This window comes from Talpa europaea, assembly GCF_964194135.1.
Source record: "Talpa europaea genome assembly, chromosome: 1".
Lineage (NCBI taxonomy): Eukaryota > Metazoa > Chordata > Mammalia > Eulipotyphla > Talpidae > Talpa > Talpa europaea.
In genome coordinates this window covers 35,784,493-35,808,794 of record NC_140073.1, presented here as the reverse complement: position 1 = coordinate 35,808,794, position 24,302 = coordinate 35,784,493, and the positions used below count along the sequence as shown (strand labels likewise).

General features: G+C 40.3%; 1 protein-coding gene across 1 annotated transcript in view; it reads right to left on the bottom strand.

Moving 5' to 3' along the window:
• Positions 1-537: 537 nt before the first annotated feature.
• Positions 538-24,302, bottom strand: part of LOC311175013 (F-actin-monooxygenase MICAL2-like) — a gene marked incomplete at both ends in the record, with an annotated part of 52,389 nt that continues 28,624 nt past the window's right edge. The window contains 3 exons of the mRNA XM_084239871.1: positions 538-722; positions 4,092-4,165; positions 8,327-8,426. Coding sequence (XP_084095997.1) covers positions 538-722; positions 4,092-4,165; positions 8,327-8,426 — 359 coding nt within the window. The remainder of the gene's footprint in view (positions 723-4,091; positions 4,166-8,326; positions 8,427-24,302) is intronic.

Genomic DNA, 24,302 nt, shown 5'->3' with positions numbered 1-24,302 from the left:
ACACCTGCTATTTGAATTATTTGCTTTATGTAATCACTAATCTCAAGGTTTCTCTTCTTTGTCTGTAAACACCATTTAAATATTAACCTAATCTTTAAACTTCGGCTGCTTCTTTCTGACATTTGGAAACTGGTCATCCATGCAAAAAAAGGCAAATATGGCTATATTAATGAAAAGGCAGGTTCTTAAAAATCTTAAGATGTGTAACTCAATGAATTGGGAAGATAAATGATAAAGCAGCAGGAGTCACTTTTTAGGGAAACCAATGCTGGTTATTTCCCCAGTCACCTCCAGTCTCAGAAACCTGCAGAAGTTACCTGTCAATTCCAAAAGTCTTTGTATTTTCTTTAGAAACTCTGGCAAGATCTTGGTACCTATGAGAGAATTTTAATTTTTTAAAAAATAGTACAGTATGGAATAGCTCAAGTTCCAGGTATGACAAATCCTGCAAAAGAAGGAAATGTGTGAGGGACACTCAGCCCCAGGGACTCCTCGGATGACTTCAACAGAGGGGCCCCTGGGCAGCTCATGTCCCGCTCAGGTCCTGCTCAGCCCGTAGCCCCTGGAGAATATGAAGCTTTCAAAGTGTTGGTCTTCAGCCTTTTCTTTGATGCGTTGTTCCTCTAAGGAATCTACGAGTTTGTCCCTTTGCTCAATCACTTGCATCATCTTGGAGAATATTTCTTGCTCCTCATTTAGATCATTCTCATCCTTTTGGCTCTCTAAAGAAAAAGAGAAAAACACTGAACCTCAGGTAAAAATCGGCCCCAGGAGAGCTCCTGGCATGGGCATTCTTGATTGTTTTGGACTTGTTCTGCCCTTTAATTTCTATGGAGAGAACAAGGCAATGGATTTAACACTGGGTGACTGCCCTCAAAGCCACAGGTGAGAAATGTGGGTGCTTTGTGTGACTGTCAGCTCAGCTTTCACCTTGAGAATATTTGAACAGTGATGAGAAAACCCCTTTGTGAGAATAAGAAGTTAATGCACACCAAGTCCTACCAAGTCCCCAATCTTTTCTCCCTGCCAAAAAGAAACCAACAAAACACACAAAAAGCTATTTCTCAAAAATATATCTAAACTGGACCTCCCCCATGGCACAGCGGTAGAACGCTGGGTTGCGAAGCTGCCCGCAGCCTCTGCTGTGCCGGTTCGATCCCCGGCTGCTCCCCGGCCACCAGAGGAGGGTCCCACATGGCGCGCAGACCTCTCCTGCCGCCCGCTGCTCCCCTCAGCAGTGTACTTCGGTCCTTCTGCCTGCTCTGCTCCCCGCTCTGGCTCTGGTGAATTCTCTCACCCTCCCGTGCTTCTGACTGTACCCAGTGCTTGTATAAATAAATAAAAAATAAAAAATATATATCTAAACTACAGCAAAGAAATCTGTGAGACAGGTTTTGAAGCATATCATAGCCACAGTGGCTAGTATGTCCACAGTGAGAATCCTTTCTTTATTTGTGGCTGAGGAAATTGCAGCCCTTTGAATAGAGATCAGGCAGAAGCTCTGAGGCTATGACTGATCAACAGGTGACTGTGACTAGCTTTTCTTGCTGTGTTTCTGAATACAGGACTTGGTTCCTAATTGGCTCCAGGCATCTGATTGCCTGGGGGAGGTAAGACAGTTAAAGGAAGGTGAAAAGTAAGAAACAGGTAGTCAGGGCTTTCTGACATTAGAGTAGGATTTTAAAAGCAAAGTCAAGTCTCGCCAACCAGATTATTGCCTTAAGAGAGGACTTTTTAAATTTTAAATTCCAGGAAGACACCCTACCAGTTAGCACACAGGGGCTAGGCAGCGAGCTGATCCTGCAGCAGAGAAGACACCATCTCTCACATCAGACTCAGCTCTGCAGATGCAGACAGGAAGGTGGAATGTAAAGCAAAAGGGCCTTGAAGCCATCCCATCCCTTTTGCACCTTGAGAATATTTTTACAGAGGGAGAGGAAAGAGGCAGGAGTAGCAGAGGGTCAGAGCCCTGTGTTCTGTTCTGGTCACTCCATTCTGGGACGTGGAAGGCCCAAGGGGGAAAGAAATGCCCTATCATTTCATGGGAACACCGGGGCCCAAGGACTCTGGCCCTGTCCCTGGCTTGGAACTCCAGGGGAAAGCCAGCCAAAGGGTGCCCTGTGTATAAACACAGGCAGCACTTTATGGTTGAGCTAAGAAGAGGATCTGAGTGTGATCCCAGATTCTGACCTACTGTGTGTGCCATGGACACAGCCTGGATGAATCCACCTGTCCCAGAGCTGTCAAAGGGCTTGCGAGAGGATTCCCCAACCATGAGGAGGGAAGTGGCCCCACAGTGGATACTGCCTGGTATGCTATTTCGCCAAACTGAATGGAGGATGTGCTAGGTGAGTCTGAGTGAGCCAGGGAATTCCACTGGGCTCCAAGCTTAGGAGAGAATGGCCAGGCTCTGGATTATGCCAGCAGAGAGTGTCAGACAATGATGATGAGGATGATGGTGGTGATGATGATGACAATGATCAGACACAATGAGTCAAAGCAACCCAGACGGATTGCTAATGTCTCCAGGTGACATAAACCTGCCTCTCCCCATTACCTGGCAGCTACCTCAGGAGAAAAAGCAGAAGGAAGGGTGAGTGGGGATGGGGGATCTGCAAGACTGAACATTTACATCCCAAAGAGACTAAGCATTTCCTGCAGGGACTATTTAAATTATTGCATCAGACTAAGTTTACCAGAGAGGGATAATTAGTTTATTTTTTTGTGGAAGACAAGCTCAAAATGAAGATGCTACTGCTGCCCCCAACTTTGGTACCCTTGAGAGGGGTGAGAAAATATATGACCTTTACTCTTAGCAAGAACTAAAAGAAAATGTAAAGGTAGCTAATAGTCTTTGGTGGTATTTATTCCCCATCCTGAAAAAGATGTTTTATTATTAAATGTTTTATCAGATGTATAAATCTGACATTAGTTATACACTATGGTTTGTTCATTTGATCTCCATGAGCGATATAAATTAGAATGCTTGTTTATAACCAACATAGAAAAATAACTCTCTCTATATCATCTTGTCATCGCTAGACCCATCTGAGCCCCTTTCAACAACTAAAATATAATATATACACCACTGTTATTTCTCCTCTGTAGTGCAGCTCTTTAAGATTTTGTTAGAAAGAGAATTTTATTGCTATAAAGAAACAATTTATAAATCACTACTATATGGAAATGAAAGGGGACCTGGGTCTGTGAGATCTGTTACTTAGCCAGCCCTGTCATTTCCTTGAGCATACTTTTTAAATTCTCTGAGACTCAGTTATCTACTCTGTAAAATGAGGATAAGATACCTAAATAACAATGATCGCAATGGTGATGTCTCCGATTTTACCAAGTACTTGGTCTGTATCAGGCAACCCCACAGGTAGGTGCAACGTTGGCTCATGAGGCTTAAAGAAATGATTTCACTTGTTCTTTTAGACCTAGGTCTAAATGTAGGGATGCCATGTGGGGATCTGGCCCCCAAAACACACAGGCACAAAACAGTGCTTGTGCCTAGCAGGCAGGAGTCAATGAATGTGCAAATCAGTATATGAGGTCAATTGAGTTTATTTCCACTATGTGGTGGAAATAATGTGTTACCCCAGGCCAGCTTATATTGGGAAGGAATGATTCTTTGACCATATCTAGTGCCTGGCAGAAGTAGGCACGGCTTCCCGAGTTCCTAAAGCATCATGCCCTCATCTGCTGGTACTCTAATTACTGGTCTAAGTGATGGTCTCTCCATGAGATCATGTGGGAGGGGTGTTTTTTACCATATACCTGTCCACGCTAGATTCTCAACAGATATTTGTTAAATGAATGGCTAAGTGAATGGATGTGTGAATAAATGATTTTGTTCCTATTTGCACTTGGGATGGAGCAAAATGCTGCTCTCATTAACAGGGGAAGACGATAACTAGGGGCTGGCTGTGCTGGAGGTGAGCACAGGCAGGCTGGCTCTGCATTCCAACTGCCAGGTTGGTTGTGTGAGGCAGGGAGAGCACTCCACGCTCCCATTTCAACATTTTCTGCTCAAGAGTATTTCTGGGGAAAAATGTCTTTAACAAGGTCCCAAAATATATTATCACACTCACCCTCCTTGAGCAATTTCTCTCTTAATTTCTGCTCCAGTCGGCTTTGATGATCTTCTAATTCTAATTCTTGGGCCCTGGGGATGAAAAAATGTTCAAACTTTGTAAATTAGAGATTTGTTTAGACACATGGATGAATAGCTTCCTTGACAGTAGTTACTACATTCTTTTTTCCTTATCATGAAATATCATGAAATATCTCTAAGCAGAAAGGGTTGATGCTGCTGGGGTCCTGCAGGTGCCTAGAAGGATCACTGAGATATGCTGGACTCAGGAGATGATGGGGAGCAGCCAGACATGTGATGTGCTCTCTAAAGACCTCTGCAAGACACTCAGGGGGATGCATAGTGAAGACACTCAGGGGATGCATGGTGAAGAAGAGACTAGAACAGTTCAGGGAGACATGATCACAATCTGAAACTCATCTGTCTTTTGGGGGCAACATGACTTCAAGTATCTTTGCTAATGACTCCCAAACCTCTGATTGTGGTGAGCAAGAAAAAGAGGTGGAGGAAACAGGCACTGGACTTTTTGTCCAAGTGGAGGCAACACAACTCAATTTATGCTCTGGTTGTAGGATCGTGGAAACAAAAATAGATGAGGTTTTGGAGTCATCAAGCCGAGTCCAGGGACACAGTGTGACCACTGATAGGAAGAACAAAGTCAAGAAGTGAAATTAGTTCTTGATGAAGGTCAGTTCTGGAACTTTCTTGAAATTTTAGTGCCGGGAGATATCCCATGCATCTCCTGGGGCATGTGTAAGCTCGCCACATGCTAGCTTATTTTTCAGGTTCCCCAAAGCTCTGGGAACATTGCTATATTGTTTTTAGGGAATGAGAAACACAGATAGCAAGTTGGGAACACCTGTATATAGCAGCCAAATTAGAAGTAGAGTCAGGGAAAAAGCAAGCAAACGTTTACAAGGACAGAACAAGAAATGCAACATCACAGAAACCAAAAAAAGGAAATTTTGAGGTCAAGTATGTTTACAAAGAAAGTAATGTTTACATGTTTACTCCACATTAAAGAAGGTGAGGATGAGAATTTGGGTCTGAAATGGTGGGGCCTTCCCTTCCAGCTTCCCCCATTGTCTGCATGTGTTGGGGTCACTTTCCTGTATCTTGTTGTTGCTGTCTGCATTTTTACTCCTTCTACTACTGCTTGGATTGGGATTCCTGCCTTGCTCAATATTTGCCTTTTGTTGTTGACACTGGACTTCTTTTGCCCTGCTGTTGTAGCCAAAAAAGTTGCACTGCCCCTTTAAGAGAGAACATTCTAAGGACTGTCTGGAGCTGACTACTGCTGCAGAATCCACCCAATGTCATGCTAAAGCCAGGCTGTTTCCTGGCAGACCTGCCAAAGACTGAACACAGTGGTATATGTGTCAAGAAGGCCCTTCTTGTCCAACCTTGAACTCTCTGCAAGACATCACTGCTCCACTGGCCCCTTTGGCCTAGCTGAGACTTTCTCAGGCTGCACTGCAGTTTGAGGCTCCCCCTGAGAACCCCCTTTCCTCCACAGTCTCCTTTCACAGGTATCAGAACAGCTCTGGGGTAGAAGACATACCCCATATTCCTCCCATTCCCCTGTACCCCTCCCAGGAGTTTCCCCCAATAAATCCCTTGTACTTCTAATTCTGTCTTGGTATCTGCTTCTCAAAGGACATGAATTGACACATCAATCCAAGACATGTCTCCTTTTTCATCTAGATCTTTCTCTAATCTAAAACCTACCCTTTAGTAGAGTTCTATCTGCCTATGTCTAGTTCATTGGACCCAGCTCTCCTCTTTGGCCCTTTTGGGAAAGAGGGCCAGTTACTGCGGTACACTAACTGGGAAGCCACAGAAACTGAGCAGAAGGTAAACTCAGGTAGGCTCCCCACAACTGCTCCTAGCCCAGTGGAGCACTGCCATGTGTTCTGATGCTGTCACGTTACGTCCATCTCTATGTCATGCATGTCTGTCTCCCTTGAAAACCATGCAATCTGAGGAGGTGCGGAGACTTAATTCATCTTTATTTCTACAGCACTCAGCTCTAGCACAAGGAATCTGCTTCTTATATTTTTGTTGAATGTACTTTATAATTCAGACCTGGTCCAAAGACAGATGGTAAGGTTGTGTAAAAAGGACTTCTCTATCAGGTGGACGGGGATAAATGGCTTAGTTGCTCTGAGTCTCAGCCTGTGCATCAACTTGAAAAATAGTGATCGAACAAATATATACTACAGATGACCCCTTCCTTCCTATTCCTGGCATTACCTTCCATGTCAGAGAAGCTAAGAATAAGGCCTGGCTTCCTCCCCCAGTTTTCATCTTTATTCATGACCGCCCCAGGGGAGATCCATTTGGGAAGAAATGATTAGGTGAGCTCAGCTCACACCTTTCCTCTCCTGGGATGAGCTTGCCTGCAGCAAATATGTGATAGCTGTTACTGTTAGCCTTGTCCTGTCTACTAGGGCAAATCTCTCAACCTGACCCCCACTGACAGTTTAGACTGGATACTCCTTTGTGGAGCGGGCAGGAGAATGTCCTGTGATCTGCAGAACACTCAGTAGTACTCCAGGCCTATACTCACTAATAGCACCTCCCAGCAGTAACAGCCAAAAATATCTCCAAACATTACTGAATATCCCTGTGGAGGTGAAACTACCCACAGTTGAGAACCATTAGTTGAGGGTAAAATCTTTGTCCCTGAGAAGTAAGTGGGTCCACTATCCTTTGTGATTAGGTAGGTAAGAATGTCTAATTCTGGGACTAGGTAAATGTAGGTTGACTGGTGATCCTCCCTCTGCCACCTCAAGAAAGGATTTGTCTATGAACTAACCCCTGGGCTCTTATTTGAAAAAAGAATCTTTGTAGATATAATTAAGGACCTTGAGATGAGAACATTTTGGATTACCCTAGAGGGGCCTAAACCCAGTGACAAGTATTATCCTTATAAGACACAAAAGAAGTCAGAGACACAGAGAAAACTGTGAAGGCAGAGGCAGACATAAGAATGATGCAGCCACCAGGCACGGGAGGCCTAGAGCCACCAGAAGCTGGAGGAAGCAAGGAAGGACTCTCTGCTGGAGCCTCTGGAGGGAGCATCACCCTCTTGACACGTTGATTTCAGGTTTCTGTCTTCCAGAACTGGAGAGAATAAATAGCTGTTGTTGTAAACAAGCTACTCCAGCTCTAGGAAACAATTAGCAAGTCCACTTGGGCTCCCATGTTTAGCCATGATAGTTATTATCAGTAATAAAGGTGATTATTGGGGCCTCCCCGGTGGCACAGTGGGTTGAGTGCAGCACTCTGAAGCTGTCCGCAGCCTCTGCAGCACCGGTTCAATTCCTGGACAGCCAGGGAGATACCCACATGGCACGGCAGACCTCTCCTGTCTCGCCCACTGGTCCCCTTAGCAGTGTACTTCGGTCCTTCTGCCTGTTCTGCTCCCTGCTCTGTCTCTGGTTCATCCTCTCACCCTCCCAAGCCTCTGGCCTGTACCCCAGTGCTTGAATAAATAAATAAATCTTTAAAAAAAAATAAAAGTGATATTTTGACATTCCCTCTATTCACTTGGTTATCTCATTTCCCAGAAATAGGAGAACCCAGCAGAAAAGAAGAGAATTTATTAGCTCCTTCAAAGACTCCCCAAAATGGACAGTCAACATAAGTGAAAGTACCCAGTAGAACTTGTGGCACTTGGTGGGTTTATGTTAACTATTCCTTCCTTTCCCTCCAGAGTGGTGATAGTATAGAGGACTTCTACTCTCTCAGCATGCGCTAAGATCCAGGTCTGCTTTATTTCCCATCCAGGCTGCAACCTCTCATTCCAAGAGGACAGTCAGACAGATCTCAGTCCTTCCATCTGCAGCCCTGCAGGCAATGTCACCAAACCTTTCCCATGACCTACACGCAGAACTCAGTCACGTGCTTCCCCATTGCAGGTGTGTCACTGTAGGTGGGTCACCCCTGGCCTGGGGGACAGGGATGGATTGGTAATAACTCATCTGAACTCCCTCCAGCTCCAGCCCCATTCCGTGAAATCTATTTTAGCCACAGGACTCCACAGAGAAAACAGACAACTGAAGCTTCGCTGCACTAATGCCAGCATGATATGCAAGACATCAAATATCAATTTACCTCAATCACAATTCTGTATGCACAAGGAGAAAAAATTCTGGGACTTCAACCTAGGAGGGGGAGCCACCCCCTTATGCTTTTAGGACTCATTGTTATCAGTGTTGCTTTACTTACATGATCAGTAGCTCCGACTCATAGCGCATTAATTTATTCTTCTCCAGAACCAACTTAAACCATTCCTGCATAAGCTGTGCTTCATCCTGTGTGCCTGAATCTGCTTAAGAAATCAACAGCAAATGGGTTAGATTGGCGTTTCTCTCCCCATGATCAAGCTGCGTAGAAGCTGCTTTAGCAGGCCGTGTTTGTAGCAAAAAGGGCTCGGCGGGCGGCAGCCCCCTGATGGCCTGTTGATGCCCTGAGGTCACGGACATGACAAATAAAACCCACCTGTGCATGCTCTGGGGGCGCTCCTCTTGGACATTTCGGGCAGAAAAACTTCAGTTCCAAGGGTCTTATACCCTTGGTAATGTCCTGCCATAAATGACCCTTTTCCTGCCTAGTTGAACATCCCCCATAAAACTTCTATGTGTTTCCACCTGCTGCTTATTATCTCCTTCACCTCCTGTCCCCCCTCACAAATCAAATGCCCTCTGAGTGCCCAGCTGGGGTGTGAGCCCCTTCATGATCAGGGTAGTCATACCACATTTGGTCGTAGAGGAATAGTGATGGGATTTTGGGTTTTTGTAGAAAGAAAAGCGAAACGATGAAAAAAAAAATCAGTTTTGATTCTCAAGCAAAAAGATATAGCCATATATTCTTATAGCTTAAATTAAACAGAAGAATCACCATGAAAAAATTGATGCTGCCTTGGGATACTCAATGTTAGAGGTTACATGTTTAGATGGTAAAATGTTTGAGAAGTGGCAACATGGAAGTGACTTTTTATTATGTCACAGCCCTTTCTAATAAAACACAGGCTGTATTGCCAAAATGATGACTATTCCAGAGGGATTTATGCTGGAGCGTCCTATGAGGGGGAAACAGTGCAGACAGAAAATACTAATGACCTTGAGTAAGTTCTTTAACCTCTTGGAGACTCTTTTTCATTACCAGTTAGACAATAACTTCCTTCTACATAGGAAATAGAAGCATAATAATGAGCTACTGTTTATTCTGTACCAGTTACATGCCAGTTGATGGACTATGTGCCTTTTAAGTGGCATCTCTTTTAATCCTTACAATAAACTCACAGTGGATTTCCTTATTAGCACCACTTGACAGATGAAGAAAGTAACACGCCCAAGCTCAGTGAGTAAGTGGGAGGGCCAGGCTTGAATTCAAGCAAGCCTTATTCTAAGCCAATGCTTTTCACTGCTAGTACACCACACCTCCTCCTCGTGACTTCCTCCCGCCTTCTCATAGGCATAAAAGGTAAATAGCTTGCCCAGAACATAGGTTGGGTTTTCTGAGGTAGTACTTCAACTGAAGACAAGAATTAGTGAGGATGGGTGAGGACATTTCCAAGAAGAGGGAATAATGTGGACAAAGACAAAGAAGGTAGTGGAGACAGAAACTGGGCAGGGGTGTGTGGGTAGAGAGTGAGGCCTGGGAGTGTATGAGGTTTGCATCACAGTGGCCCCTGAACGTCATTCTGAGGCTCTTGTACTTTCTGCTGTAGGACACAAAGGGACAGTAAAGGTGGGTGAGGAGGAGAATGCCTGGTGGAGTTTCATGCAGGGAAGATTAAAGAGGAGAGAGAGGAGGGAAGAAAGTAAGTTATAAATTACTCAAATAAAATGCCAGCAACCCAGAGTGGAGACACCATTGCACCTTCACCCTGTGGCCTGAAATTGCTGCGTTCCTATCTTTACTGGGCTCTCACTAACTTGCAAATGTATCTGGTTTTTCCACACGACTAGTCTTTTCAGGTTTGATGACTTCATTAGCTATTTGTGCAACTGATCTTTTTCTTAACCTAGTTTAAAGTTTTATTTGTATCTTGTTAAATATCATCTTGTTTATTTTGTTCCATCAAGATATAAACATATGGGCCTCCCTGGTGGCACAAGGGGTTAGAAGTCAACCTATGAAGCTATCCGCAGCCACTGCAGCACAAGTTTGATCCTCAGCCAGGGAGCTACCCACATGGCGAGGCAGACTTCTCCTGACTCGCCCTCTGCTCCCCTCAGCAGTGTATTTCAGTCAGTCTGCTTGTTCTGTTCCCCACTCTGTCTCTGGTGAATCCTCTCACCCTCTGCACCTCTGGTCTGTACCCCAGTTCTTGGATGCATAAATAAATAAATCTTTAAAAAACATTTTTTTTAAAAAAGATAATAAACATAAACTTTTCTGGTGACTCTGCCCTTGATCTAGGGGGCAAAATCATCTTCTCAGGCTCTATTGCAGGAATTTGCTCCCTGAAGGTACAGCCAGAGTTTCCAGACTCATCGATGACAAAGGAGCCATATCAAGGAGATTTAACAATGGGTACCTGGCATTTGTGTCTATGCAGTACATTCTTTTGAAATGAAGAGATTAAACCTCCATTTCCTTCTAGGAATTAGCATATCTTTAGGTCAGTACAACTTAGAACTAGAAGTCCCTCCTATTAAGAATAATTGGATTCTTAATGTCAATAACTCACTGTTCCCACTTATATAAACTAAATTCATATTTGTGTTTATTGGATCAGCTTTCTCAGAGTAAAATCTGTCAGACTCCTTCCCAGGTTTGAATTTTCACTTTGATTATCTAATATTTGTCTATCATTGAGACTTTATTTTCAGTTATAAAGGGGAAATATTTAAAAAATTTTATCCATCTAATCCATCTCTCCCAGAGTAGGGGTATCTGTGGAATCCTTCAATAATCCTTATGAAATTTTGAAAAATAAAATGTCAGATGGGACCGGACCAAGAACACAGACATCTGACCCACTGGGGAACTTTTCTCAGCCTTTGGGTGAGCCTATTTTACGGACTCTACATGTACCCAATTATCCAGCCCATACTTCTATACTTATCTATGAGGCTATTACAGGAAACTTTGATAACAAAATATTTTCCTGAAATCAAGCTTCACAATGTCAGCCCTGTCCATGGGGTAACACAAACCTCGTAACTCCGTTCAGAAAACAAACTGACATTTATTTTCCACAGCTTCTCAGTAAATACTAGTGGTTCATTTAAAACTTTTAATTTCTTTCTAAATATTCATAATTTCTTTTGTAATCCTCTTTAGAATTTGACAGGGACCAGAATTCATTTTTTTTTCCCCATGTGAGGGTAGAAAATGTATTCATTTCTAGTTTTTTGGTTCCTGGTTCTTCCTGAGTTTTCAAAGACAGGGTGTAATTGCAAGTTATTTCAACACTAGGGGGTTAATTTGGCTGATTCAACAAGTTCTGATCGAGTAATGCCACATGCCAAATACTACGTTACGTATCATCTTTCACTTGAGCTCAGAAATCTGAACTTACTGCTCCCTAGATTTCTCATCCAGGTCCAATTTCCTTTTCTAGATATTTGTTTAACATTTCTAGGTTGAGGACCATTTTCCTTGGTAAAGAAAACAGGAAAACTAAGAATTGAAAATCGTGTCTTTCTTCATCATGTAACATAACACCATCTGTCTCCGCACTGGGCCTATTCTTTCCTTGTCCTCAATCCAAAAGAAACAGCTTTAAAGGCACTATTTTGCTGTCTTTAAGAGGATTTTTTGTTGTTGTTTTTCAGATTCAGCCTCTTTGCTGCATTATACCCACTGGTTCTAGCCAAACTTTTATCCTGGATTACGTGTCTCTTTTTCTATCTTTCATATGTGTCCTTTTTAATCTGGTTCATTAGAGAATTCCCTCTGCAGCTTCACTGATTTCTACTGATGCTATATGCAACAGAAAACACAGGTTGAACAGAATCATTTCATTTCATTTTCTGTTTTCAATTGAATAATTTGCAAATTTATAGGTTTCAGTTCATTTTTAAAGACTCTTTCCTCGTCATCAAAATCACTTTTGGGGATGTTTGAACATGAACTCATGCACAGGTTTCTAAGGAACTGCCTTCCCAAAGCATTGGGTATAGGTGGACTGCACCTGGGTCAGCCTCAGGGCTTTCTCAACCCCAACAATGTACGGAGACGTTGTTGCTCCATAACTGCCATCAATTCACTGTCACCCATGTAAGAACCTCCTTGTGGGTCTGATGAAGTCTAGGTCAGCACTGTCCCCCTTGTAGTTGTATAAGAGAGCAATCTACTACTTACAAATGTGTAACCCTGAGCAAATAGCCATTTGTCTCCTCTTGTGAAATCTGGCAATACCTGCCTAGTAATTGGTCATGGGGCCTAAATAAGATGATGCATGTAATGTGCTCAGCACATAGTAAATATTAATGAACTATACCATCATTATCACTATGTTGTCCTTTCTTCTAGCATCTAGTTCTACATCTCCATATGGATTAGTCGCTGTTCACCTTTAAAATTCAGTTAAAGTATCATTCCTAACTTAATTATACTTGGCTAGTCTTTATCTTCTAAGTTCACTTGAAATTAATAAAAATCTTCAATAATTATTCACTTTTTCAACCCCATGTAAGTGAAAATGTCTACGGCTGGATCATCAGTACTAGCTTGGGAAGGACTTGAGTTCTCCATGCCTACAGATTGCTTAGCCACATCTGGTCCAATGGGTGTTGTTGAACTACAGTCCCTTCCAGGCAGGGGTGTGACTACTACCCCTGGGAACCGTAAGGCAACTAGAATGGTGTGGTCAGGTAAGCAGACTCTGCCTGTGACTTGGACTACCCCGTTACCACCCACTTGCCACCACCTATGCTGGTGTCCACCATTGATTTCATGCGCTCCTGTCCTCTCGTATCATGCTCTTTCCTAGATAAATGCAAGGATTCCACTTACTCAGCTAACATGGAGTAAGGAAAACTCAACACAAAACAACCTTTTTATTAATGTAATCATTTAAATTGGCCCACTTTTGCCTATGTGAGGTCTCAAAATGGCAAAGCAAATTTTGTCACTCCCTGCTGAAACTCTTCAATAACTCCCCACGATCAAATTCAAACCACAACATAGCCTGGTAACATTTTTGTTGGAGTAACCAGGACTTGTGAGCATTTTTCTTCTCAATGAATAGCAACAGAGAATAAATAAGCAGACTCTAAAATCATGACTTTTTAACCATTTTCTCATGTTGGTAATGCTGAACACTTCTCTGATAGTGCAGGGGTTTTTTTTGTTGTTGTTTTTTTCAAATTGGGTCTTATTTTGCTCTCTCATTCACAGCTATCTTGTTCTTTAGATGTAAGTTTTTCCACCTCCTTAGAATCTGTGAGAAGTTCCAATTTGCTGTTTGCTGCAATTCTGTCAACACACTCAGTATCCTCACTGATGGCTTGGGGCATGAAATGGACATGAGAGCAACCACAACATTAATATCACTGTGCAGGGCGGCTCCTCCAGGCTGGCTGGGCTTCAGCCCCTGCCTCTTGTTCTCTGGCTTCTGGTCAGCTCTTAGTTCCTCTGCTCACCCCAAACCTACTTCATTTAAACCTCTAGCCAGATCTTCAATGCCCAGAGCTCTGGGTACCTCAACCTCTCACAGGCTTCTCACATGTAATGCTGATAAAACAGAAAACTGCACCATGGGTCTGGCCTGATTCAGTCTTGACAAACCCAGGATGCTACAAGTTAGCTTGCCATTCTATTCTGGACTCAGAGGGTATGGCTGAAATATTGATACAAAAATTATAATCCTTTTTTTAAAGCCACCTTTTAGATTTTAGTTTTGCTTTTTAAACTTTAAACTACCTATTATGGTGAAGACGCAACCTATGAAACTATCCACAGCCACTGCAGCATGAGTTCAATCCCCAGCCAGGGAGCTACCCACATGGCGAGACAGACCTCTCCTGACTTGCCCGCTGCTCCCCTCAGCAGTGTATTTCAGTCAGTCTGCCTTTTCCGCTCCCCATTCTGTCTCTGGTGAATCCTCTCACCCTCTGCACCTCTGGTCTGTACCCCAGTTCTTGTATGCATAAATAAATAAATCTTTTAAAAAATAAAAAATAAACTACATATTATGGTAAACAAAAGTTTTGGGATTTTTTTTTGTTTTTCAATTTTATTGAAATGGTATTAGATTGTATGTAGCCTCCTGCAACTTGCTTCTTTCAAATTCTATATCATTTTTCTAGAAGGGATCTGTGTTGCTCGTTGATTTTCACTGCTGTACAGATGATATTCACCTGTACACACCACAGTTAACTCTGCCACAATTTATCCCCCTCCCTGTTAATGGATATCTGGGCTGTTCAAGTGATTTGTTATGCTGCTGCTGCTCTCAGCATTCTTGTATATGTTTACTGGTCCATGTAGAAAGAGTTTCTCTGGAATATACACTTAGGGATGAAATTGTGAGTAGTAAAGGAAGGAGTGCATAAGCCAGACAGTTTTCCAAAGAGTTGTGATTGTTTATATTCTCACTAACGTTGAATAAGAGCTCACCTGTTTGTCATCAAATATTTAGTTTACCAGTTTCTATAGGTTTTAATAATAGCTTAAGATCATGTCTTATTATAGTCTTCATTTACATTTTCTTAATTACTAATGAGGTGAGTGTTTTTTCCATATGTTTATCAACTATTTAGTATTTTTCCATGTGATGTATATTATATCACTTGCCTATTTTTATTTTGGCTTGTTTGCCTATTTCTTATTGGTTTGCAAAAATTCTTTACTCATTTTGAAATACTGATTCTTTTTTAGTTATATCTGTTGCAAATATGTTCTCCAAATGAGTGACTTATCTTTTTATTCCCTTTATTGTGTCTACTGACTACCAACCTAAAGATGAAAGAATTTCTCTTAACTTTTCAAGTTTCATTTTTTATATTAAAATCCTTAATCTTTATGAACTTGATTTGTTAGTAGCATGTATGGTAAGGCTAAATTTCATTTTATCTCATTTAGAAAAGCAGTTGTCCCAGAATCACTTATTTTCTATGATCTGTAGTGCTAATGCTGACTTACATTAAGATTTCATATAGGTGAGGTAGTTTGGGTCTTTTGATATCGATGGTGAAGTACTGAAATGGGTTTCCATAATGGTTATGTACCTTTTGTGTTATATTTATTCCTACACAATTTATGTTTTTATGCAATGTAGGTGGTACCTTTTTTGTTATTTCATTTCCTACTGTTTGATGCTGAGATTTACAAATATTATTGATTGTATACATCACCATGATATAGACTTATTATTTTAAATGATTTTTCTGTATACTTTTTCAGGTTTTCAACATGGAGAATTCTATCCTAGGGCAACAATAAAATTTTGTTTCTTCCTTTCTAAACTTAACGTCATCTTTACCTTGTCTCATTATACTGCTAAGGATTTCCTATAAAATGTTGAGTAGAAGAGGTGGTTGGAGGCATCCTTATTTTATTACTGATTTTAAAAGAAATGCTTCTAAACTTTTACCATTTACCAAAGATGTTGACTGTAGGGTTATAGAAAGTTCTATCCTGTGTGATTCCTTTTGCTAAAAGTTTTTATCCCAAATGAGTGTTGGATTTCATCAAATAGTATTTTCTTCTTTTATTGCAAAGACCATATGGTTTTCCTTTTTAATTGGCTAACGTAATGATTGTTAAATCATCCTTAGATTGCCAAAATTTTAAATTAATTCAATTAAATGTTCATTATATCCTTTTATCTTTTTTAATCTTTACTGTATCTGTGGTTATGTCTGCTCTTTTCATTTCTAATATATTTATTTCTTCTTTTCAATTTAAGGGAATTCCCTCTAGTCTTTCATTAGTCTTTTTAGAAAACAACATTTGACTTGTTTGAACCTCTCTATCTTTCTTTATTCTGTTTCATTTATTTACACTCATGTATTTATCATCTTCTTTATGTTAAAATTTTTAATGTATCATCTTTTATCAAGGCAACACTGGTTTACAATACATCCTTTAGTTAATTTTGGTTTTCCATTTTCTAAATAAAATTGGACACTTAACTCATTTTCGGGTCTTCTTTTCTAAGAAAAGCATTTTATGCAATACTTCCAAGCACCAATATCACTGTATCCCATGAGTTTTGATGTACTGTTTGCATATTTAGTATATTTAAACTTTTCAAGTATTTTAAAAACACCTATTTGATTTTTTTGAAGTGTATTTTTGATTTCGAAAGACATTAAAAAATGTCTTTGGTTATTGATTTCTAAATTAATTGCATTGCAATGTAGAATGATTCCTGTATAATACAGATTTTTTCAGATTTGCTTTCTATACTCATATGGCCAATTTTTGTAAATCATAATTTGAATAATTATTGAAATATTTAGACTTATCTCTACCATATTTCTTTCTTTTTTTTTAAAGATTTATTTATTTATCTATTTATTTATCTATCTATCTATCTATCTATCTATTTATTTATTTATTTATTTATTTATACAAGCACTGGGTACAGTCAGAAGCGCGGGAGGGTGAGAGAATTCACCAGAGCCAGAGCAGGGAGCAGAGCAGGCAGCAGGACCGAAGTACACTGCTGAGAGGAGCAGCGGGCGGCAGGAGAGGTCTGCGCGCCATGTGGGACCCTCCTCCAGTGGCCGGGGAGCAGCCGGGGATGGAACAGGGGCTGCAGAGGCTGCGGGCAGCTTCGCAACCCAGCGCTCAACCGCTGCGCCACCGGGGAGGCCCTCTACCATCTTTCTTTGTGTTATCTTTTAATAATTTTTTTTCTATGCATTTTTATTTTAAAATTGAGTAGGGATTTTTGTCTAATTGATTCTTTTTTCCTTTCCCTATTTTCCTTGACTGATTTGGGGGTTCTTTATTTACATCTTTAGGTTATGAAACTTAAAATTTAGTAAATATTTATATGACCTTTACAATGTTTAAGCTTAATCAATATCTTAGCCTCCTTTTGAACAATATAAGGAATCTGGGACACTGATTTTAATGCCCTTTTCTCAACATTTATTTTAGTCTGGTATTTTATTTTTATCTTAAAAAATCCATGTTAGTTTATATTGAAGATTTTTTTTTATTTACTTCACATATTTATTAATTTTTATACACCATTTCTTCTTGCATTATTTCAGGTCACTTTTGGGGTTTATTTTTTTTTCTTAAAGTACATTCTAGAATTTTATTTGTAGATAGATAAGGATTTTTTGTCTGAATAATTATGTAATGTATACTTGTTCGTGAAATACTTTTTTCTGGGTTCGTTGCTGTACCTTGAGAGTTATTTTCTTTCAGCTGTTTGAAACTATTATTCCCCTGTCTTCTAACATCCATTATTACTGTTAAGAAGAGGATTATTAATATACAATTTGCTCTTTTTAAGTGAATTACCTTTATCTTTTTCTACTTTAAGTTCACCTCTATGCCTTTGGAGCCCAATATTTTCACTTATCTAATTTGAATTTTTGTTAATTTTATCCTGATTTCTATATCTTGGGCTCTATGTATCTATAGAGTCATATCTTTCATCCATTTTGGAAGAAAATAACTAACACTTATTTAGCATGCCTTTGGTTCAAACAATACCCAACCTTACTATCCTCTGTTCACTCCTCTGGGAAACCAGCTGAATATATGTCAGTTCTTGCTCTATCTTCTGTGTCTAAGAACTACTCTTTCATATTTTCCATTTCCTTCTATTTCTGTGTTACACATGGCTAATTTTTTTTTGAAGATTTATTTATTTATTCATACAAGCACTGGTACAGTCAGAAGAGCAGGAAGGTGAGAGAATTTACCAGAGCCATAGTGGGGAACAGAACAGGCAGACAGATGAAGTACACTGCTGAGGGGAGCAGCAGGCATGGCAGGAGAGGTCTGCGCGCCATGTGGGACCCTCTCCGGTGGCTGGGGATCGAACCGGTGCTGCAGAGGCTGCGGCATCTTCGCAGCCCAGCGCTCAAGCACTGTGCCATGAGGGGAGGCCCCACAAGGCTAATCTTTTCAGATATATTATCCAATTTACTAATCCTCTCTCTTACTGTGTCTAAATTGTTGTTGGTATGCTCACTGAGTTCTTCGTTTCAAGGAAAATACTTATTATGTCAAAACTATTTATTGGATTATTTTTTAAATCCCTAATTATTTTCCCACTCAACTTTTTATTTGAAAAAAATTTAAAACTTTTCAAATGCATGCTATTAAGTTTCCACAGTCTCCTTTCACCTATAGCAGTTTCTTAGGCCCCCCTCCCCCTCACTGCCCTATAATGACATTAATATTTATATTTATTTTGCAGATTACTTTTCAATTTGGATTTATCAGATTATATCTTTATGGTTAAGTTCAAATTAAGTAGTTCTGGTTGAAGATGTGTCTTTCTTAGTACATCATAACAGAAAGCACATGATGTTAAGTTTGATGATGATTATGGTTGGTTAAAGTTAAGATGTTGTTGCCTGTTCACTTTTACAGTGTTTTTCTGCTTGCTCATTCTTGTATGCAATCTTCTATTTCTTTAAATTTAAATCTCTCACACGTAGATATAGTATATTTTATATTTAACACTTGGTATGTCTGAAATTTTTGGCCATTTATAAATTTGTTGATTTTCCTGACTCAATTCTTCGTGGCTCACTTTTTTGGTGTTTTGGGTGATTTAAAAAAATATTATAAGTTCATAATTTACTGACCTTAATCTGTCTGAATCCTAAGAACCTAAACTGAGGCACAGTATCTTTCTTAGTGGCTCTGAAATTGTTTTTTAGGAAGCTAGACATGCGGCTTAACATTAGCTCCCCTGCTTTTTCTTAAGCCCAAGATTTAGGCTCTAAAACTACTGATATTTATCCCCAAGGCAACCCTGGATTTCTGTTTTTGTGCTGACTTACTCTCTAGACCATGTAAGTTTCTTCTTATTTTTCTTCTTCTCTTTCTTCTCTAGCTTTTTCTTGGTCCTGAGAAATTTGTCTCACTTTCTAGGGAATAGAAATGTTTTAAAAGGTACAGTTATTCTACTGAATGGGCTCTTATAGTAACTAGTCCACCATCCTGCTGCTCCACACTTTTTTATGAACTGATTCTGTATCTTTGACTAGGGCAACATTTAGTTATTTCGTTTTAAGTATTTTTCCAGGTTAAATCATTATGACAGTGTTTTTTAAACCTGAGGATTATGAAATTAATTTTAAGGGTCATAATAATCACTAAATATGAGGCAGAATAGGAAGTGCCATTCTTTTATATTTGTAATTAAGTAGTAATTAAATATTATTTTAATTATGATTCATTATAATTTAATTGTATAAAACATAATTTTATTGACTACAATTTAATTATAATTTAATACTATTAAATATTATTTCTTGAAATATTTAATTATACATTTCTATGTACTAACTTATGATATAAAATGTATTTCTGGTGCTCTCATGGTCATTTGTTTTTTTGTACAAAGCAGAGCTCCAGGATACTTTGAGTCTCAGTGATCCTTGAATCCGTACAATGGAAGGAACCCAAGGCTTATTTAGGTTGAGAGTGCCAATCTCATCTACAGTGTTGCTTCTAGTCCTGTTGCTTCTGCTATTGTGCTGTGGATAATGAACTTCCTTGCTCTGATGCACTCAGTTTTACTGGTTACTTTTAGCACCTATAGAGTGATAGCAAGCTAACTCAAGCTTATCCATCAATTTTGAAGTCTTGTTACCCCTGGTCATCCTCTGTGAGATTGGAATTCTTCCGGACAATATTCCATTATATTATGTGACAAAATAATATTTTTTATGCTTTCAGTTTTATGGATACCCTGTATTCAAATAATCAGGCTCTCACAGAGTCAGAAGCTTCTCAATTGTTCCCCTGCTCTGCTGACCCTAAGGCCACAGCACCTAATCCCTGTTGTGGCTGACAAGCAGGAATAGTCTTCAACTCATTGCCTTTCAGTACATGCAGGGAACAAATAATTATGGAAGATTACCTAAAGAACATTCATTCCATGAAATCTATTCCCAAATTGTGGAAGGCTGTCAGAGAGGTATACTTCAGAACCACAGAGTTTTATTCTCATTTTGAACTGTTTTACTGTGCTTTTTTTCCCCCTGGTTTGTTTTTGGTAACAGTATGAGTCTACATTGAGCTCCTCATATGAACTAGACAGGGGAAATTCATATATTATACATATTTATAGAAACTAGCTTAACTCTGTTGTAAGGAGTATAGTTATAAATTAATGTGAATGAATGACCAACTAAATAATACAACCTGAGAAATTACTGACCATCTAGCTGTGTTTTATAATAATAACAATATAAAAAAGGAGAAGTATTTAATTTTTGGAACACCTATTATATGCCAGTCTTTTTAAAAAGTGCTTTACTAATACCATTTAAGTCTTTTCTTCATACCCTCTCTATGAGGTTGGTACTATTACTACCACTTTACAGATAAGAAGTTTTTGGCAGGGAGGTAATTGTATAATCATCACATTGGAATTCAAACTCAGGTACGACTGACTCCAGTTGGGAGTACAGAATGGTGGCAAATCAACTCAAGCTCATTGCTTGTTTTAGCCAGCAATTTTGGAGACTTTTTATTCCTGGCCATTCTCTATGAATGGCATGGGGATTCAGACTCAGAAATGTCAGACTCTAATCACTGTATTTTTTCAGGACACCACATTGTCATGTTACGCAGGAAATTATTATTCCTCCTGTTTTTCAGCAGCACTCCAGATGAAAACCACAGAGTAGAAGCCAAACTACTTCCCTCTTCCTGGCTAGGCTTTGTGCATTCTCTTGTCATACAGTATGCATATGCTGCCATCTGCTGGCCCCCTCAAGTACCTGACCAATGTAATTGTAAACCCTTCTATCTTAGTGTAGGAGAATGCAAGGAGTTGCTAAAAAAAAAAAAAAAAAAAAAAAAGAGTAGGGAGCGGGGGAACTCAATGAAGACATCCAATTAGCAAACCTTCCCCAAAGTTTGTAAGGCTATATGGGAAGACTAAGCCACACACACCTTCCCTGGAGACAAAGGCTTTCTCTATTTGAAGTTGCTCCTCAGTTTTCATCAGATTTCACCTTTCCTTAGGTATTGAAAGAAAGCCGAGATTCTGTTACCACATCATCTTAATTTGAACTGTGGTCTCTGGCCAAATCAGGGAATTCCATAGCCCCAACACATAACACCAACCACCACACTGACCAGCCAACCAACCAGAAGAAAATTGTGAGGAGGAAGCTAAGTGGCTGACAAAGCTTGGCTTGACCTCACAGAGGGTGAGGCCTGGGGTAGTCAGGTCACTGCAAAGCCTGGTCCTTTACTCTGGGCAGCGAAGATCACCCCAGGAATCTATTCCCTTTGTCAAGGATGTCCATCCATCCATCCTACATACACGCCCGCACGCGTGCACACACACACATACACACACAGAGAATATAATGACTTGTCATCTGGGGTGGGTTGTTAGGGTTTTGCTTTTCTTTGTATCGCTTTTCTTTGACAAAATGGGGAAAAACCCTTCGTGGAGGTGGGGAGCTTATTTCTGACTGTTGGGGAAAAAGAAAGCAGGAATTGTTGTCACGACAATTAGGAGCTCATCAAAGCCTCATTTTGCTCATCAGCCATCACTGCCCTCTGTCCTGCACCCCCGCATGTTCCTCTAATTCAATGCCCGCCTAATGAATAACTCCTAGGAACAAAAGACCCTTTCAGACTGGCTCACATAATTATTAGAGGAGACTTGCATAACTGTCGCAGACTACTCATGTTTTCAGGCCTGTCTCTAAATTTGGTTATTCACAACCTTTATAGCTCAATATTATTGCCTAACTGTGATCATTTTCTAATTATCTTAATAATACCTATTAAATAATTCCCATTAAATCACTTGAACCAGAGCAGCTCAGGCCAGCTCAAATACAACTTAACCTAATAAGCATTGGTCATTCATTAAGCGCCAGGGCAATCTCTTAAAGGGGCTGAATAGGATATTCAGCCACATAGGAATATTATTATTGCACAAATGTTATTACAAGTTAGAGTGTATTAATTTTGATGCCTGGTTTACAGAGCTTCCATTTGGTTTCCTTTGGGGCCACTCTCCATGACTTGACTCTTCTCGTCTCTAACCTCTTGTTGATGTGCATCTGTCACTTCCCCAAGGACAGTCAAGGAAAACAAGGCCCATAAACCTCATAGGGGAATTAAATTACCGAGGACATAAAGGGGATAAATGGGATTCATCTTCAGCTGGGTTAGCACACCTTTGCAAACACCACAAACTGGCTGAGTTTCTTTAGCTAATTCAAAATAGCCTTTCTTTACATTTTGGAGTGAGGTTGATTTTTCGAAGCTTTCAAAATTTGATTTCTATCATTTAAATTTCAAGCAGTAATGAATAGTATCAATTCTTTATAAGTATATGTGTGGAGAGTTAATAATATTTTGTAAAATAATACCAGGTGGCTTTTATTGATTGCCTACAATATGGTCGGTGCTCTGGAAAACACTTTGCCTACCATTACCCTTAACTCTCAAAATGACAATCCCCATGTTATCAGAGTACAAAGAGACAGTACTCCCCTAAACTCTGGTACTATGGGGGCTATTTGCTCCATCTTCAGAGAAAGAACTGAGGTGAAGTCATTTTTCCAGAAGCACAGCCTAAAAGCCATGGGCTAGAACTGGAACACAGGGTTCTTTGATGCCTATAACTCTACTTACCCCACCATACCACATTGCCTTCCCAGCCAACAGAAACATGCCCCAGCTTTGCTGGTTCATCCTTTTCATTTCTCATGCTCTCACTGAAATCAGCAGACTCGTGAAGATAAGCACAAGCCTTCTTGATTGGGAAGATGACCACACATCAAACAAGGGCAGCTCATTGTGTTGAAAATCCCAACAGCAGCTGCAAAGGTAGGTATCCATACTCACTTCCGGGAGCAAGAAGCAGTTTCCATTTTTGTACGAAGCCTGCTTCTGAGCAGTGCATTTGGGTTATCTTTACAAGGAATTGCACAGTATTTTAGTATTTCAGTAAGAAAAATGTCACATATTTATTTATCATCTACCCTGTGGCAGGCACTGTGCTAGGGCTTTCACTTACATTTTTCTTATCACACAGCCAAGTATGATCACTGCCACTTTAGAGACCAGGAAACTGAGGCACAGAGGGGTGAAGTCAGACTCCAATGTTGTCTCAGGGACACACTCGCCAGGTAGGCCCTCACTGGGATGGATGGAGGCAGGCTTGGGAGAAGCCATCACAATTTCACCTGCTTGACTGTATGAGTTTGGGCCTCCCTAAATTTGGGTCGGCCCCGCTAGTAGCATCACTCTCGAATTATAGATATTTTAAGAGACTTAAAATATCCTGGCTTTTCAATGTGTTGTTTAATAAATAATGTGGTGATTACATGATCATACACAGAGATATGTGTGTTCAGAGTTTGGCTTTTCATTCTTTCTACCCAAAATATAGAAGGCTAAATACATCATATTAGAAAGCCAAAGAGGCAATTGTCCCTCACCCCCAAACTCTAAGGAGCTCTCCAATTCCCTGGCCACACCACTGATGGGCAGTCTCCAAATGCTGATTTCTCTAGGTCATCTCTCGCCTGAAGATCCCTCTTTGACTCCTCATTTGTCAAGGTATTTCACATCTTTTCATACTTGACCTTTGCAAGTGTTCCCTCTGCTGTTTCACACTTGACCTTTGCTGTTCCCTCTGCCTGAACAATCTCTTACCACTTCACTCCTCTAAGAACTTCCAGTTCTTATTTTAATCACTTGCCCTGTCCAGGTGATGAGCCTCACCACACCTCCTTCCCAGACCAGTTAGGGCCTCCTGACCTGTTCCCATTCCACCCAGTGCTTCTCCCTATGGCAGCATGTGTTCACCTGGGTTACGATTGATTCATTTACATGTCGATATCTCTAAAAGGACCACAACCTTCTCAAAGGCAGAAGCTGTGTTCTCTTATTGTTACAGACACAGTGAAGTCATGTCCAGTATGTGGCAGGCCTTCACCAGATGAACCCTGTTTGGATCTAAGAATCTAAAGCTACTGGAAGAATAGTTCCCATTTATTTTTTTTTATCTTGTGCCAGGCAGTGTGTTAAAATTAAGCTTCAAATATAATTCCTTCCTTGT